General features: G+C 46.5%; 1 protein-coding gene across 9 annotated transcripts in view; it reads right to left on the bottom strand.

The window, feature by feature from the left end:
• Window positions 1-2,485: 2,485 nt before the first annotated feature.
• The window catches only part of SUSD3 (sushi domain containing 3), a 71,649-nt gene continuing 55,012 nt past the window's right edge, over window positions 2,486-19,122 (bottom strand). For all 9 annotated transcript variants that reach the window (XM_013187769.3, XM_013187768.3, XM_067003252.1 and 6 more), the window contains 4 exons: window positions 18,277-18,465; window positions 16,614-16,761; window positions 13,424-13,588; window positions 2,486-3,157 (listed from right to left, as the gene is read on the bottom strand). In XM_013187769.3, coding sequence (XP_013043223.1) covers window positions 2,947-3,157; window positions 13,424-13,588; window positions 16,614-16,761; window positions 18,277-18,465 — 713 coding nt within the window. In that variant the 3' untranslated portion in view covers window positions 2,486-2,946. The remainder of the gene's footprint in view (window positions 3,158-13,423; window positions 13,589-16,613; window positions 16,762-18,276; window positions 18,466-19,122) is intronic.

Raw genomic sequence — 19,122 nt, forward strand, 5'->3', positions numbered from 1 at the left:
GTGCAGAAAATTAGGCATGTTACCAGCAGACCAGAACATTTCCCTCCCACACCCACAGCTCTGTTTAAACCTAGGTTGAGATTTGCCTTCTTTGCCAATCGATTCTTCAAACATTTGTCCTATGCTGTATCGGGGTATGAGAGAGGCACCTTCCTTCTAGTACTGATGAAGGTTCTCTGCTCTCCCCTGTTAAAGTCAGGCTTTTCAGTGAGGCCTGAACCAAAGCAGACATTAAGTGGTTGTCACCTCTGGGTCCATTTCTGCTTTTCACTTGAAATAACTTACCTGTAGTTTTACTCTGTTCCTGCCAGGGTGTTTTTTACTTCTTGCCTTTTATTTCCCCTGCTCGCTGTTACTCCTGTTACCTCCTACCTTTCTGATTTGACACTTTGCTCACCTCACTTTATGCTACTCCTCAGTCATTTGCCACATTTCCATTTTCTTCTGTAGTTTTTCCTCTCTCATTTTCATGTCCTCAGAGTTCCTCAGGCAGATGTATCAGGTTTTTGCTGTCCTCTGCACTGGGTTTGTTTGGCATGTCCCTTTAGCATGTCCCTGCTAGTGCCTGCCAGATCTCCTGTTCTCCATCCATCCAACCTGCATAGATCCTCTACACTTGTTATTTAAGTATGCTGAAATTTCCCTTTTTGAAGTCCATTTTCCTTATGCAGCTGTTCTTCCTCCTTCTTTCCCTTAAAAACATGATAGCACTTATTTTCACATTCAGCCAAATGTCATTTTTGATTTTTAACACATTTTCCCCTGCCGCCCTCCTTCCCACCACGTTCTGAAATAAAACGGTCACCGAGACACATGTTAAATCCTGGCGGTTGTACACTTCTCCAGCAGAGAATGAGACAAATAAGGTCACCTGCTGATCGGGATGGTTCTGTAACCTCCCTTCTGCCACCTCCTCCTAGCTGCAGTAGTGCCCAGCAGCCCCGCTCCTTTGCTCTCCAAATGAAGACTTCCATTAACGAGCCTCTCACCTCGTTCTGAACTTCAGCCAACACGTCGACCTTTTTGTTCTACCACATCCCAGCTTGGACAAGCTATCATTTACTCTAACAAGATCCTAGTCCTATTGTTTGTCCCACAAGCACTTGTAACTCCACTAAGTCGCACCTTTTGTTAGATGGAAAGTCTTTACCTGCTTTGCATTTAATTCTAAGGTACCTGCCCTTTGTATAGGAGCATCTCATGTTTGGCTGGTTTTCCCAGAAGAAGAAGTTCCTCTCTGCATTCCTTTCCCGTGTTTTGTTTTTGTTCTCCTCCTCCTGTGGGCTGATCCCACCCAGCCTTCATGCTCAAGGAGGGCCCAGGAGTGTTTCCCTACGGCTGGGGTCCAGCCTCTCACAACCCCTGAAAGCCCCACACCAGCAGCAAGGCTGAGCAGAGCACAGGACATGGATGTACCTCACCTCCTCACATCTCATTTTCCACCGGAGGGCACCCTGCGAGGGTCCCCAGCCATCCCCACCAGCAACTGCCTCGCACCCAGACTTGCCGTGGCACATCCCAAGGCTTCCAGACCTCGCGGCTTCCTCCCAGGCACCGAGAAGTGCGTCCCGTATCCTTTCTGCAGCATGCATGAAGAAGTGCATTGCATGATTAATGTACAGAACTGAGCTTACTATGAACAAAACCAAGGCTCCTTCGCTGCAACTTCCACACAGCTGAGGGTAAGCACATGTTTCTGACCCTCGCTGAGTATGGCCAGGATGGGATGGGGCATTGCTAGGCCTGCCAGCAGCTACAATAATTTGAATTTCAAAACTGAAACCTCAGAACTGAAAGTCCTAAGGGGATGCCTGAGTCATAATAAGCGGGACAATAAAACAATTACTGGGGCTTACTGTAAGATCATATTTCCGTCATGACAGGAACGTGACCGTACACCTGATGGTGGAAGAATAAATAACAATTCAACCTGAACGAAAACAACCATATTGCAGCTATAGGATACATGCATGTGTGCATATAAGCAGCAGAGTAAGAGCTGTATCAGTTACTTAACTATTCAAAATAGAAAAAAAAATCTAGCAGAAAAACCTCACACAACGAACAGACCGATAACAGGAAAAGAAGACACGTTTCCAAAAACCGCATCGTCCCTTTATTCAGTGCTACTCACGGCCATGCTGCAGGCATCGCTGAGCCCTGTGCCGGCGTCCTGACATCCCGTGCCTCCTGCAGCGCGCTCCTGCTGCATGCAGCTGCTGCGTGTCGTGCTCGGCCGCAGCACTTGTCCCCACGCTGCCTTCCCACCTGCGCCACAGCCGCACCGCGCTGTCATGGCAGCATGAGCCATCGCTGCCCAGCGGCGGTGTTACCAGGCAAGGTGAAGGGTCCCGCCGCAAGCAAGGCGCCCCTCTGTGTGCTGCACCTCCCGGACACGCCGGCGGGCTGGGGACGTGCCTGTACTGCACCCCACCTGCCACGGCCTCTAAATACATAGAAAATAAATCAAACAATATGGCCTTCCTTATGCAAAGCACAGGGGGCTTTTAATTAAAAACGTTTTATTGTAGTTCTAACATACTATTGTGTAAAAATATGGGGGATTTTTCTTTCTGAAATGTTTACAAAAAACACAGGTTAAAAGAAGGTTGTAATTTTATGTGTAATTATCGTCAGTGACTTTGTATGAGGCAAAGATACAAACCGGCTACCATTTCTCTCTAGAGGTACAGAAGAACGATATGATGCTTTTGCCATTGTCACAATACACAGCACACTGCAGAGGATGGCTGCTGACTGCCAGCCTCAACATTCATTATTTTAGTTATATCAAACCTTTAAGTATTTCCGTTAAATAACCATCTTGGAGTATATAAAACTTTCAGATTCAAATGAGTAGTTAGCTTTCTGCATTGTCTTTAAGGCACGTTATTTCTATCCAAATTTCATTTTGGTCCAGAGAAGCAAGTGTATTTCAGACACTAGCTATCCAGGTATCTGACAGCTAGGTTTGTTGTATCTATCCTTGTGTCCATACACTTCAACCACGTGTATTGAATTCACTGCGTGTCCTGCAGCACTGTGTCCTGGTACCACCTGTCTCACAGGTGCACTGCTGCTGTTGAACTGGTGCAGCTGAACGTTGTCTTTGCTACGCCCTGGGGCTGCGATGTCCCGAGTCCACTCCTCCTGGAATCTGTAAGCATGAAGGAAAAAAAGTTTTTTCAGTTTCATTCGCTCTAAAAAGAATACAGAACTTTCCAGCGTGTTTTATTTGCACATTAGGCATACAACAGCTTGTGCTGTAACTTATGGGCTCACTTCTTCCCCCATTAAAAACAGTAGGCAGCAACAGGGCAAATAATTGTCTCTCTGTAAAAGCTGATCAAAAAGACTGGTGAGGTTGGTTTTATCTGCGGTTGGAACAGATTTGTTTGCCATAGAACGAGTCCCTGGGTTCAGTTTAATGCTGTGCTACCTGAAGAATATTACTAAGAGCCCTTGAATGCTGAGAGTGGTGCATAAGGAAAGTCCTTGCTTGGCTATCAGGACACTGCTGGGAGCACAGCGGGCAGCTGTGCCCAGGAGGGGTGGTGGTTGTTCTTTGCAGAACTGCCAGTGATGCCCGCACCACGCTGCCACACCTTGGCTCGTGCCAGCCCTCGCTGCTGCTGGACGTGCAGGAGGGGTCCATGGGCTGGGCCCGTGTCAGGGTACCCGCAGCGGGGCTGGCCCAGCACCAGCAGCTGACCCGAGGTGGCTCACCGAGGAACCTACCCGCTGGGTGCAGCAGCAGCCGCACACCCACGGCTCGCAGCCCAGCCTTACCCTGTCGCATGTGAGCAGCTGTTTGGGAAGCGCAGCCTGCCTGCTGCATTTACTGGCTGCACAAAGGCAGCAGCACTCACAGGAAGGGCTGTCGTGCTCACATATAGGAACCCAGAGACCCACAGGGGAACAGCAGAAAATAACGACATAGCTAGCAAATAACCACAGCCTTGCTGCTCTGGTACAGACATTGCAGATACGTCATTCTCGAAGAGGACAATAAATCTTGCTCTTCACTGGAAAGCTATATGACAAAATTATTTGGGGCACAAACTACACTCAGGTAGTGTAAAGACATCTTAAACCACCTCTGCTTTTGATGGGAGAAGGCACCGCATCAGCAAGGGCACAACATGCTCAGCAAGGAGTGCCTGGGTTAGCAGAATTTACCCACCTGTAATTTGGACAACACAAAACTCATCTACTCATCAAAACAGTAGCCTGGTGACTTCTCCCACTTTGCACTGACCACTGCACTGTTGTAACCTCTGCATGCCAACAAGCCCTCACGTGCCTTTGTGTCTGACAGCAGAACAACATCTGAGCTCGCCTGCGGTGTCTCATCTTCCACCAGGGAACAGCAGCTGCCTGGGGCAATGCTGCCAGCCTTAGTGCCTAAAAGGAAGTCTTCTGACACACCTGTGCTGTGCATATGGGTTCTTATACAGCAAGTAACTCCCTTCAATCCTCTGGAGGTGGTCGTCAATAGTTACAAAACAAAAATCACATCAAAAGATCACGTACAGGGAGACGAACCAGGACAAAATTCTGCACAGGGTAGCTGTGCAATAGCCCTGCCAGGATTATATTTCTAATTCAGGTATTATGGCTATTGCACAATAAATAAAGCTTGCTCCTGCAGAATTCACCCCATTCCAGCGTCTCCTGTAAAGCTGCGCATTGTGGAGCTGCAGTTACCCACAGCTCACGGCCAACGCAGAAGCCAAGCTGGCTGAGAGCGCACGAGGACAGCTGTGCTCCTGGCCAAGCAGCCCGCTCCTCTCAGTTCACAAACTGGTAAGCTGCCCATGGGCTGAAACAGGTCGAGGATGAGGTGATGGCAGGCACTCTGCACTCACTGCTGCATTCAGATGCACCACACAAACACGAGGTTTAACTACTTCGTCTAGGAGCCTCAAGTTAAAAGCAAGAAAATAAACAGGGAGAAGATATCTTCAAGCAGTATTTGAACCCTACAACCAATGGAGGGACAGTGAATTCAGTGGGGTTCTAGCTAGCAGAGGCTGAGGAGAGCTAAGAAGAGGGCTGCAGAATTGAGAGGGGACAGATGAAGGTGCAGGGCTCCCCCCTGCACACATGGCTGTCAGACCAACAGCGGCTCCAGCTGCTGCTTCCACCCTCAGCAGCGCCCTGGGCTTTATCCATGAACAGAGGAAATTTGGCCTCTTCCTACCACTTCCATTTTCCTTAAGGCCAACTTCCAGCAGGGCTACTCCAAACCATCACGGTAAGTAGACCAGAAGACCTCCCTGTGCTCTTATCTGGAAACATAAGCCCATACAAGAACGCCAAATGCTGAATTTTCTATTTAGATTCTTGATACTTTACATTTGACAAGGATGGATGCAAATGGCTTAACTACAGGAGCGAGGCTTTCTTGGTTTGGTCGGTTCTACTTGCTTTTTCACTGTATTTTTATTTCTATTATGTTAAGCAAACAGGAAACGCGTCCTGTAACTCCTGAACAATTTAAGAAAGTACACTGCGAAGACACCCTGATGGTGGGCGGACACAGTGAAACTGGTAGAACTGGGAGGGGAAATAAAGACAGATCTCCTGTCTGGGGAGACAAGCAGCCACCACACCGTCTGCCAGTGGTTTTAGGAGATCCGCAAGGACCTTGCTCTGCAGCTGGGGAGCTGATCCTAGCCCTCAGGGAAGTGCTGTGAGTGGGACAGCCGAGCAGTGGGGTCATGGCAGTGCTGGCTGGTGCTGGCACAGGCTTGGAAAAGAGATTTTTACACTGGAGGTTGAGAGGGGGGTTTCTGTTGCTGTATGTCTGGTGACCTTGTACAATACTCTGGGGTAATAATGGAATCATTAGGAAAACAATAATAGCAGCTTTATTGAAAGCACATGGTGCTGGGCACACACCCTCCCCACTCATGGCAGCGACAATTAAGACTGAAATTCAGAAATAGGTCAAATTTAGCAGCTAGCTATCCTGCCTTTTGTGACAGGGCCCCAAGACGAAACCGCAGCTCATTTCCTCTGCCTGGTGTTTCTTTGAAATAGGTGTGTCAGGAGGTGCTGGAGGACTCCAGCCTCTGAAAGGTAGGGGAAGCACAAAGCACAGTAATAACAGACGTGGGGAAAATGAATGGAGAAGCTCAGCGTGGGACAACTTGCAGGGGGCAGTGATCTACGGAAAGGGCTTGAAAAGGAAATCTGCCCCTCTGCTGTGCCTTCGCCAGCTGGGTGTCCTCCCCTCCACTCCTCAGAGCCATGCAGTCACCCCTCTTCTGCAGGGAACCAAACCAAACGTGGCACCTGCCATTTGCAGTCTTTCACTGCATGCTCCATGGAGCGCAATTAATATCAATTAACATCAGTCCCCCACCTCTTCCTGCAGCAGCTGAGGAGCCCGCTGGTGGCTCTCCACAACCCAAGCCGTGCAGCAGAGCGGGGAGGGCCACATCCATGGCAGCGCAGGCTGATGAGGACGCCCTGCGAACCATCTCGCACACACACCATGTCCTCGGGCAGCGGGACCCACGGGGCTGAGCTTGGCACGCCTGGGCTTTCAGACAAACCTGAGCAATTCCTGACAGCAAGGCTGATCATAAAAGAAAACAGTGATTTTCTAGAGGGAGAGAGGGGTCCAGCCCTCTGGTAAACAGCTGACCTTCAAAAGCACCCAGATAAATCAGTTTCCTCAGGAAAACACACTTTTCGCTGCCACATACCCAGAACGACTTTTAAAAACGAACAGTGCAGGAACACAGCATCTTGAAATGCCAGAATAAAAAAATATTTTCTTTACAACATCTCAACAGGCCTGGAAACAGGAGCAGACATCACATCCGTCTAGACTGCAGGTATACCAGACACAAAGTGTGGGGGTAACCCACACGTGGTTACCCCAAGCATGGGCCCAGGTGGGAGCCCAGCTGCCCCTGCTGGGCTCAGAGGGGAAAAAATGAGCACAGAGCTGTCCCTCTGTGCAGCCAGAGTTGTCAGGACATGGCACGGAGAATTCGGGCAGAACCAGAGATCCGTCTCTGTGTGTAGGGGAAAGGCTTGATGACCTTTCACAAGGCAAAGGTATCTTCAGCTAGGCCCACAGCATTTGGACTTCTACTATGAAAATGGATCTACTGAAGATACAACCCAGTAGGAACTCCAAAAGCCTTCTGTGGCATTGCTAGATGCAGCAGATGCCTTTGGGGACCTTGAACTGTCTTGCAAAGCTGCTATTGTAGATGGTTTGCTCCCGTGGTTCTTCCCCTGCTGCATCTTCTGGAGCTACAACTGCTGCTGGGGAGCTTTGACAGCAGTCATTCTGGCAGGTCCGGTGTGGTTTTTTTTCTTGTTCTACTTTTGTTCTCCAACAAGCTTTGCAGCAGTTTGTCTCTCAGTATGGGCCTTTCTTCAAATGTTGTCCCCTTTCACTGCAGTAAACCCACACAAGACTATCCTGCTAGTGAAAGGTCATCAGCTCCCTCAGCTTGTTAACCTCTTCTGTTTACATATTCAGAGGGGAAGAGCAGCTGGGAAAGTGCCCTCAGGGGGCAGAGGGAAAGGTGGGAATGTGGCCATGTATTATTCCCCCACTTGTCCCTGCTTCTAGAGGTCCTTTGGCCTACAGCCACGCTCCTCAGCAAGCCTGGGCACACAGTAATGTTATTTAGAGCAACATGAGTTTCTGATTTGCGCCTCCCATGCAATGCCTTATAAAAGGTAGTGGAAAACTTCAACCATTATAGTCACTAAATCAAAAGGAAAAAGAAAATGCGCTTTGTTTTACTGTGGAGGCCAAAGCTATGAGCTAACTTCACCAACTCCACGTATGGTTTCTTGGACTGACTCAAACGCCAGGCTGCCTCTCCTAAGAGCACGTTGGCTTTTTTTTGGTTCATTTTTAGTTTTGCAAAATCTTTTCACTTGGACATCTTTGTTGTTGGATTGCCCTTACCTGCTTTTTGCCAGGTACACTGGTAATGCATCTTGTAGTAGAAAGGGCTCTGGTACAAAAATTTCAGATACTAAAAATACTTTCTGTGGGAGAATATACTAGCCTGCTTCTCTGCAGAAGACATTTTTTCTTCTTGATAATAAGCTCCAGCTGTAGTGGATATCTGAAAGGAGGACTTTAAACCTACTGAGACATGGGCTTTTCCATTTGACTCACTCCTGCACTCAGATCACTACTTCATAGAGAATGTTTTATAACTTGGCCTAGAGCTCTGTAAAATAATTCACCTCAGCATAGTCCAAATCTTGAATGCATGGCTTCTTCCAAATGCTTCCACACCAGGGAAAAAAAAAAAAAATCACCGAATTTCTTTGCTGCTCTTTAGATGTATTTTTGAGCTGGGCTAGTTTCTTTCTGGTTGTCCTCTTGGCTGACAGAAGATGAAAAGGAGTCAGTCTCCAGTTAAATTCAGCTCTTCCTGAGCGTGGAAAATACCGGACCATCAACTCTCCCTTGCAAAATAACAGCACAGCCCTGAGTCAAGGGAGTGCCTAGCCCAGCACAGGTCACAGGCCTGCTATGCTGAAAAAGCAAAGAAAATAGAGGCCTCCCTAGGTGTGGCTATTTCTTACCGTAATTAGGAAGTTGATGCAAACTGAAACAAGTTCTCTCTGCTTTTTCTTACTACTACTTCTAAGCATTTCTCCTGGGACAGCTGTCGTTCTCATGTGCAGATGAACAATCGTGCTATGCACAAGCATCGTCTGTGTTTTTACTGACTGTGGATGCCAAATGCAGTTTGCCCTCACCATGGTTTTGCTAGATGGGGCACATTTTTGTGACTCCTCACAGAGGCAGGGCTAGCACTGCTTCATGGAAGAGAGGCGGCTGCTGTTTCAAGCTGCCGAACTTCTCTGCCTTACTGCAGGCAGGGGATCGCAGGAACGAACTCGTCCCAGGGGGACAGTTACACACCGCCCAGGGCAGCAGTATGCTAGGGTGACCCCGCTCTTCTTATCGACACCGGTGTTTTTAATATCCCCCCTTGCTGGTGTTCACCTCCCTCTCTCGGACACCATGAGCAGCTGGCGCAGAGGCAGGACAGCGTCGTTAGGCTCCTCATTACTGACATGCTGCCTGTGCTGTGACAAGGCAGAGGACTGATGGCCCTGGCAGCCTCGCAGCCCACAGAGGTGTTTGTTGGGGTTGGAGGAGGACTGCTTATCTCAAGGCAGTGCTTGCCCAGGTGAATTATCCCAGAGAAAGATTCTGTGGGGTCATTTTGGGAAGGAAAAATATTTTTTCATTAGAAAAGAACAGACTCAAAACCAACATTTACTGTTTAGGAACATACCAATTGCAAAAAAACTCTTAAATCCAGAATGGCATTTCACGTGCTAGCTCCCAGCAATACCAAATGTCCCCGTGAGACCCACGGTGACCATCTAATCCAAAGCAGACATGATGCTGTCTGTTGTCTTGAGGAAGGCTTCTCACTTTGGATGAACGACTTCAACAATCCTGCTTTCATTCTCCCACGAAACTGGGAAGACTTAAATCTTAAAATGCTAGAGGCTGCAGAACACGCTCCCGATTTTAGACTTCTCTCCGGCTGAACCCTGCATCCCGGCTGGGCGAGCTGCTCCCGGTACAGCCGGTGGTGACAAGCCCTGCCTCTGCCTCGCCGCCTCCCGGGACTGCTCCGCAGGCTGTCGGACATTGCTCTCCTCTGGCTGCGGGCACAGAGCTGCAGCTAATCTCCCCTCCTGGAGCTGACAGACCCTTTCCTCGAGCTAATCTGTCTCCAGCCCCTGCATCCCGCAGCAAACTGCTATCTCTGTTCCAGGCTCCAAACATCTGAGAAGCAACGTGGGGGAAAACACGTCCCTCCCAGCAGCCCTGCGCCTTGTAACTTGCCGTTCCCTACTCAATGTTAGTTAACTATTCAAACATTACAAAAGAGTAAACATGCTGTAAATGCTTGCAGCTCCTGCATGTAAGAGCTTCTGCTACAATTTGATTTTTTTAAATCTCCTTATGGTTCCTTATATCCACCCCAAAGAGCTGGCATCCACAGAGACTACGCCGTAATGATCCCAGGTACTCATAGACCTATTTCTCGGCATTTTAAAGCAATTTGTTCATGTACCCAAGCAGCCAGAGTGGGGTTCATTATAATTACAGTAGTTGTCATTAAAATTCAATATTTCCCAGCAAAACTACATATTCATCACATTTGTTCCAAGCTTCAAACACAAGGGGAAAAAGGACCTCATTTCATGGCAGGCAGTCCCAGAACAACACGCTGGAGCCTCTGCTGTCCAACAGCTGGGCTCCTGTATTATTTATAACTTTTATGTCAGCATTCTGGATCTCTGTTATGGCACCTCATTACAGTCAAAATTATCTCATCAGCAAACAAAGGCATCACTTTAACAAATTATAGTGTTTTACTCCTTACGCTATAAAACATAACCAATACCTTACCTGCCTGAAAGAACTGGCTTTTTATTTTATTTATTCTTACAGCATTTTTGTTCCGTAGACTGGCAAACCAAGATGTTACACGGTTAGTCCCTAGACCTATTTCAATGAAGTCTGAAAGGCAGCACAACCTACATCCTTGTCTAGCCAAAAATAGGCTGAGACACTCAAGAGGGTCTTCTTCAAGGGTGGAGGCATTCCCAACTCTTCCAGACCAAAGCAGCACAACAACCTTCTGCACAGAAGGGAAATGCAGTGGTAAAAACGACGTCACTCGCTGATCCTCTGCCTGCCCTTCTGGGGCGAGGAGCCCAGTGCCACATCTCCCACCACAACCCAGAGACGTCCTGGCAGCCCTCAGGAAAAGGGCAGGCTGACAAGTGGCGGCCTCCCATCCTTCTTAGTGCAGTTCCTTATGAGAAAAACAAAGCAGGATTCCTGACTCCGCTAGAGGCCTAGCAGTATGTTGCACAAATTCCTCCAGATGTCTGAAACATTAGCACAAGCCTCAGTTAAATTACCTTTCAGTTTGTTCAGGAACATGTACGCACACTTCAGTTCTCAGACAATATATTTAAGTTTTCTTCTGGGCTTGCTTGCCCTTGTACTTGCTGTGTTTTCCAACCACGCCAAACGCTTTTGCCCATTGCCCCAGACAATGCAGGCCGTAACACCACGGCACCGCACGCACAGGTAAGAAACGCCTCAGACAGAGGCTGCCAACAGCGTGCTTCCCGTTAAATGGAGAAAGGCACCTCAGAAATAACCGGGCAGTAAACGTCTCTCAGGCCAGCAGTCCTCACAGCACAAGCCAGCTCCACCTGCCCCGCGCCGTCCTGCTGCTGGCAGTGAGGCCCAGGCACCTGATGGGGAGACCTGGCCTGATGGTTACACACAAAAATGAAGCCTCACAAGCGAAACACAGAGCTGACAGACCACTTGCCATCTTCCAGATGTGGCATGAGAGGCATCAGCATAATTTCCATATCTCATCCTGCGCACGTATGTGCATTTAACAGAATTAAACAGGAGAAATGAACATCTTTACTAACCCTGATTAAATAGATCTTATTTGGGTGAAGAAAGGGAGTGTGGCACAAACAGATAACAGGTCACGCTTGTTCCTAGAGCGATTCCAAGACAGTTCTATTAAGTCTATAACAGCTGAAATTCCATTTCTGATTAGAAGCAGCTTCCATTCTCTATGGAGGACTATGCTAGACTGTTGGCTCTGGTGTGCTCAGCCTGATACACCGGCTCTTCTGGCTGATTTTTGCTCTAGCTAGCAATTGGCCAGGATCACACCACCTCTGCACCACGAAGTCCAGCAGGCCTTGATTAACAGTGGCTCTCGTGTACCAGAAGGGTGGTAACGCACACACCGGTGCTGAACACAGCATCTGCATTGTTCCGTGCAGGAAAACCGAAGAGCTCACAGGCTTTATCCTCCTGCCCTCTGCTTTTTCCCACTGGAGATCTATACGCTCTCCATTTTTCTAAAGAAATTAGAAAATTGTTGACATCTGGCCCCAGAGAAGCTGCTTATCCAGAAGAATTGTATATTCCCTGCTACTTTCAGTTAAGATGTACAGTATTTGGTAAACACAATACAACAGCTTCTGCCCTGTGGAGTGGTGCAGATAAGAGCCAGAAGGAGCCTGAGGCTCTAGCAGAGCACTAACCCCTGTGGACAGCCCTCTGTAAGTTTATCCATTTTATTTTAAAAGCAGATTATACTTTTACAAAGCATTTGCATTGTAACAGATTGAAGATGCCCAAAATTAAAAATTGCGGAGTCTTCTGAAAACTGTCTAGGTTATAATCATCATTTAATTAGGTTTATACATCTTTCGAAGTCACCCAAAGCTAGGAATTGATTAAACAGCCATCAGACTTTTGTGTAAATGCTCCATTTGAATATAATTTCCAGCTGCACTGTGACATGGAAGCAGTTTTATAATTTGCATAAAGTTGTTTTCAGCAGGTAACCATTGCAAATCACAGATACTGCTGTTCATAAAAGCTGTACAAGCGAGCAGTGAATTAAAAATAAACAAGGATGCACATGACGATGAAGCAGAACTCAAAGGGCATCAAAAACACAACAGCATGTATTTATATGGATGGTAATAGCAAAACGGTGATTAGAATTTGACACGTATTCATTTTTCTATTTTTCATTTGTTAGCAACAACACATCTGGACACATTCAGAGAGATTTTGAACAAAATGTGTGTCTGCCCACCATGCATGCATCCATGCTACAGGATGCACATCTTTTCAGCTTGGCCATTTCTTTGCCACAGGGTCAGGGTTCTCACCCTGGTGGCATTTATGCTGCAGTTGCACCCGGCAGCTTAGGATCCCATAGTGCTTAACCTGACACACTGATAATGAAATATTTCTCCAGGGAACTCTCACGGTCACTGAGGGACTGACACTAGCACTCGGTGCTCACCTTGGGCTGCAGCACAGCCTCAGCTGCCCTGGCTGGCTCCTCTCTTAAGGCTCTTACGCAAGCTGGCACCTTGACACCATGCAACAGCAATGCCCAGCGACTTACCTGCTGCAGTTTAGCATCAACTTAACAAAGCCAATTAAAAACCTCTCTCTGCTTAATCTGGCACAACCTTCTCTGCAGACCAGGCTTCACCAAGCACCGGTGAAAGACAGCAAGCAGGTGAAAGAAGCTAAGTGCTGGGTGCAGGTCACCCTTGGTTTTTCTGCTGTGCTACCTTTGGGCAACAGTAACTCCCACAGGGCAGGCAAGTTCAAAGAAATCCCTTCCCTTTGCCCCAGCGAGCAAGCCCTGCCTGCACTAACACAGCACACAAGGCAGCAGAGCCTGCCCCAAGCACAGCTGCCCCCAGCGCACACCCTGGCCGTACATGACAGCACATCCTCCCCAGGGGCAGTCCCCTCAATGCATCTTTGACAAACCCTAAACATTCTTCAACAAACTCATTCAAACCCACTACATTTTAAAAGCCTTACCTGTAGAAGCCTTGGTTATCATATGCCATGTTAGTCACGTCATCAAATACAGATTTATTCCTGAGTTTTTTGTTGTTGTTGTTATTTCTTCCTTTATAACCAAAGTAAGCAGCTTGCATGTTCTCTAGTTCTTCAGTTCTGAGCTGGTACCACAGCTGCATATCTCTGTGAATAAAGCGAAGGGTAAAATACAGTACAGCAATAAACAGCTACATATCTGAGCTTTTTTCTGACCACAGCCCTCATTCACCAGAGTTTAAATCTACACCTGTGTCTACTGAGGACAGCATTTAAATACACGCTGAACTTCAAGTGCAAGCCAATTTTCCAGAAACTTAAATATCTCCTTCCCTTAAGGGACAGTGTGTCTTAAATTGCATGAATATTATTCTGTAAAATTGTGTTCTTTTAAGTATTATCTAGCATTATCTAGCATTCCTCAAAAATAAATAAATAAACAAAAAAAAAAAACAACAAGCAAACAAAAACACCAGCAACAAAGAGCAATTGTCTTACAAGCACCTGTGGATAGTTCAAAGGACCAAAACCCCAGTAATTATATATATTTGATTCAGTAGATTTTTTTTTCGGTAATAGAGAAAGTCACTTAAGGAATGGTCTTGTGTCAGTGTTCTTTATAGACACCTTTATCAGTGACACCACACCAGGCCAGACCCTGTTCTACATGAAGAGACTACAGAGCATTACCTTCTTATGAAATAAATTATTGAAAAAAATATATATTTTCTGCGAATTTTTGCAGCACTGCCATTCCAAAGGATTCAGAAATCCCCAGGCAGGTTTAACAGATGAACTGGAGGCAGTAATTACTGCCTTTGTTAAGAGTAGGGCTTGTTCAGTTGAATTTTCTTCTGGATATGCTGAAGGCTCTTCTCATGCTGTGCTCTACAGCTCTGCGGTTAAGAAAAAAATCACAACTGCTTTTCTTGTTTCTAAAAGAAGTTTAAGATTCACACAGTCAGACATTCACACTAGCTGTTGGGACAAGATTAAGATTGTTGGAACAAGACTCTGAGAGTTGACAACGCTGATTTTCATGTCTTTTCTGTCCTCTCAGAATGCAGTTCTGCTTCTACCAAAGAAAACGGGCACTATGCTTGTGCAGCAGGACGAGCTCCGTGAGGAGGCCGCACTATGTGAGGATGTTCAGAAGCTTTTGTCTGTTGTCTCTCCAAATGCAGGGTAAAGCACAGGATGGCATGTCCTGCTGGCACTTCAAAGATCATCAGATATCTTAGAAGACAGGCTTGTAGGCAGAGGTGACCTTTTTTAATAGGCCTATTAACAGAGCCAAAAAAAAGTGTACAGGCAGACTTCAAAGCCAAAGGCCAGATGAGGATGCCTTCCCTGCTCTGCAGGACCAGACTGCCTTTTCTTTCAGAGGGGGGTCTAAGAGACACTTCCTTAGCCAGCCCCCTCCCAAGCGTCCTCAGCTCGTATTATCAGACCTGCAGCTTCTTTTCAGATTAAGAAATGCTTTGTGCATCCAGAAGTTGGTCCACATTTTCCAACTACATCAGCTGACCTGAAACAAGAGATTGTCTCTATGTGCAGACCCTCACTTGCCCAAGCTCCCAGACCCTCCGGGCTGCAGTGAGGCAGACACTGCAGGCAGATCATCTGGCATTTGGGTGCACAGGCTGCAAGCTGAGAAAGTTTCGTGCCAGGATGCGATACTCTTTCTCACATAACACAGTTTCTGTATGATCTCAGTTGTTTTCTAACAGGGGGCCAAACCACACAACACCTGCCATGCTTCCACAGAGCACTGCAGCACTGCAGCCGGTCCTGCATCGGGCAGGCTCAAGCCACTGGCTCAAGGGACAGCAGGAAGGACAGAGGGCAGCAGTGAACCAAGAAGCCTGCAAAGAGAATCATTTTATGTCCTGATGACAGAACCGGGTCAAAACGTCCAGTGTAAAGGTCTTTTCCTTTTGTAAGAAAGAAATACTAAGACATCAAAGTCATGTGAATGGCTAATTTTGACAAAACTTCATTTAAAATAAATGAAGAACTAGGACTTTGATATGAACAGTCTTATCGAAAAGAAAAGAAGCAATTCTACAAGTGTCAGTCATCCCTTCCGTTTCAAAAATTATTTCATGCTGTCAGTGAAAACCTAATACTAGGAATGACACCAAAGACTTTTTTGCCATGCAAAATCCTTTCAAGGGGAATAGAAAGCCTGTATTTTGGTTACAGTCAGATTTTGAAATTATAGAATTTCCCCCCAAAGAGAAAGTCTGGCTGCCACACAGCTCTAGATAAAACACAGCCCGGAGCACAGAGACCTTCACTTGTGCCCTCCTCACTCTCTCTACTTCACCGCTGCCTCACCTCAATTCAAACACTTCTTGGGAACAAAAGGTGGTCAAAAATCAACAAAAGTGCTTACTGGCTTGAGACAGGGTGCAGCCATCCCATCGAGCTACATGCAGTTTTGGGAACAGTGAGAGGGAAATAAAAAGGAGGAGCATGAAGAAAACTTTGTGCAGCACATGAGTTTGAGCGGATGCTCTCATGAACTACTGCTGCTTGGCTTTAGCACTGGTCCCTCCGTCACCCTTCACACTAAGTTTTTATAATGGACTGGGTGAGTGAGTTTTACTTCTTCCATTGCCTGTTTATAATTCTGCCCACCGTCTTGTGCTTCGAGCCAGATGACAAAATCCTATGTCTTTCCTTTCCAGCACTCGTTTGTCGCATCTTTGTGACAGCTCTAAGTAGATTTTGCAGATGGTGAGGGCTTGGATGGTTTTGACATACGTTGATTAAATTTCCCAGCAGAGTTCAACGAGAGCAAAGGAAAAAAGGAAAGAGAGGGAAGAAAAGAAGGGAAAACACAGCCAAACTTAAATAATTCAAGGCGAGAAAGATTGGGACAGCAAATAAGACTTGCACGTTCAGTTTCTGCATAATTTTGGGTAAATCCAGATTTGCCCAGGCCCACTTAGGTCATCCAATATTAATAGAAATTAGGTGCCTAAATAGTCTTGAATTCCAAGCCTTTCTACACCTACAGTCTAATCTACAAATGAAGAATTTGAAGTAATTAACATCACTGTAATGTTGTAAGCATCAAGTCCTGAAAAGGAACTTTATAAGTTCTCTGCTCTCACAGCAATGGGGTACACATGATGACAGTTTTAAAAGCCTTTTCTTGACATACCTTTCAGTCCTCCTCCTTTCATTTTTCTTCACACACTTGATGAGACAACAGGTTAAAAAAGCCATAGACATCAGCAGAATGATGGCACAGCTCACGATGGAGGCAATCACTGCGACCTTAAATCCAAAAGTCTCATATTTTGATATGGCTGCAGCAAACCAAACACAAAAGCACATTTCTGAGGTCAGCACGTTTATCCCTCTCTCTCACATTTTCATTAAACCATGCTGAAACCTACGTGCTTCACACTTCTGCTAATAATAGTTTAATGAGGATTTTCACCTCAGTATGTGTTAAGATATCAAAGTATCTTGGCTTCAACTTAAAGCTATGCAGGCCTTAAATTGGGCTATTTAAAAATCCCCTGTTTATAAGCCACTGATGAATTGTTCACAAGTATTTTAGCACTGCAATTAAACACAATGCCTTTAGCACTGCAGTAGCTAAAAAGCACAACTTCATCAGTATATCAAATGCAGATGAGCTGCCAGACTCTTTTAATCAATGGTTAACAAGGAGTGGAGCTGCAAACTCAAATACTGAAAAGGATAGGTCAGTTTAAAGAAGCCCTTTATAGCAAGAATGGCTCTGTACTATGATTATCCTATTTGGCAGGCAGTGACGAAACACACCAAGTCTTCCTCTGCTCGGGTGAAGGATAGCAGATGGAAGGAATGGTATCTGTAGGGCTCCATGTTCACAGTGATCTGACACGGGAAATGAATTATCCAGACAAAAGGAGGAGTGGGAATGTGGTGTGGCACAGCTAATGCAGATCTCTGCCAGCTCATTCTGAGCACTAAACCTTATCTTGCTTCAAAACTCATCTAGTTCTTCCAACAACACGAATACAAGCTCCAGAAATGGTTCAGTGGAGCTCCACACAAAGCTTTCTGCTGCTGCAGCTTCTCAAGGGGAGGATTTCTCTCATTTCTTTTCTTTAATAGGGTCACAAACCAAAGATAAGAATAGCTGCATTTCAGAAGGACTGATAAGTGTGTAAGAGAGCTACCCATCTATCAATGATTTTAAATGATACACAGTCTGAGATACAGACCGAGCTTCTCAATTCAAACACCACAAAGCTTAGAGGTACCATATATTAGAGTTTTGCTAGAGTCTACTTCTAGTCAAATTACTAAGAAGGAACACAGCATGAAAGGTAGGCAATGTTGTTGCCATTCAAATGCTATTTGTTAATACCGTAACTTTCCCATGCAGCTGCCCACAGGCAGCAACCTAAAATTGTTCAAAAATATCACTGTGTTTCTTTCACAGCAAACCTTCAGAAAAGAATGCCAGTAGATTAGAGGGTTTGCAAATATGTTTGTAGATTAGTTGGTCATATCTGCACATTTTCTAAAGAACAACAGTACACCCTGTAGCCACGGAGCCACGCTTATTCTGGGTGCAACGCTACTGGAGGCAGTGACGTAAGGCCAGGCATAAATCTGACAGTCTTTTCTGTGTCATGATAATTAATGATGTCAGAACACATATGGAGTGCAATTACAGTCAACAGGGGCGACTTTGAAGGAAATTGAATTTGTCCTTTTCCTTGCGCAGATGTCTAGAATTAATCCTCACGTTGCAGGAGATACATGGGGCAAAATAAATACACCAGGGCCCGGAGGGACTGGAAATTGTTTAAGAAGATCCTTACGCTTGCAGGAGGGCATGCCTGCGGTCCACTGGGTCCCGTTCCCTTTCCACACGCAGGTGATGATGCCCGGCCCCTCCAGCTGGTGCTCAGCTGAGCACTGGAAGGCAATGACCGTCCCCACGGCGGTGCCGTTGCCGTGAATGATCTCCAGTGTGCCAAGCTGGGGAGGAAATATGCGACTGCACTGCCCTGCAGAACAAAAACAAAGCGAAACAATGCAACACAAGAGCCACAAGCAAAGACTCACCTCAGTTTAAATCAGTCCAAGTTGCTGGGTAAAACAAAGAGAAGACCTCTGGCAGGGCAGTGCTGCCTGCTCTGCCAAGCACCCACCCAAGGCCAAAACCCGATCAGTGCCATTCAGTAGCCCCGCTGCTCTCATCCCAGCACAAAGGAAGCTGTAGTCATCCTGCAACAGTATCTACTTAGTCTGCTACATATTAAAAAATTAAAAAGGAAAAAAAAAATCAAAGTAAAAAAAAAAGGCAAAAAGCCCCACCAAACTTACTCTATGAGTGGCATGGTCTCCTACCGATTCCCACCTTGCTTGACTCCAAGTGTTTAATTAAGTACTCAGGCTGGCATCCTCCATGCAGGGAATATTCATAACACAGCCTCCCTGTGCAACCTTCCCAGGATCCAATGGCCTGATTGCATACCTCAGCCTTCCAGTCTCCTTGGCAGCACCTTTTCACAACCCTCCAGCATCTCCCTATCTCTGAAGCACCTCTGCTAACCTCGGCTGAAATGAGCCACCAGGTTCAAGGGCCATTGTACAGGGAGAGGTCACAGAGACAGACGTGCACCTACAGCATGGTTACATACATCTCCATTTTCAAGTTACGA

This window comes from Anser cygnoides, chromosome 10, assembly GCF_040182565.1.
Source record: "Anser cygnoides isolate HZ-2024a breed goose chromosome 10, Taihu_goose_T2T_genome, whole genome shotgun sequence".
In the NCBI taxonomy this organism is placed as follows: Eukaryota; Metazoa; Chordata; class Aves; order Anseriformes; family Anatidae; genus Anser; species Anser cygnoides.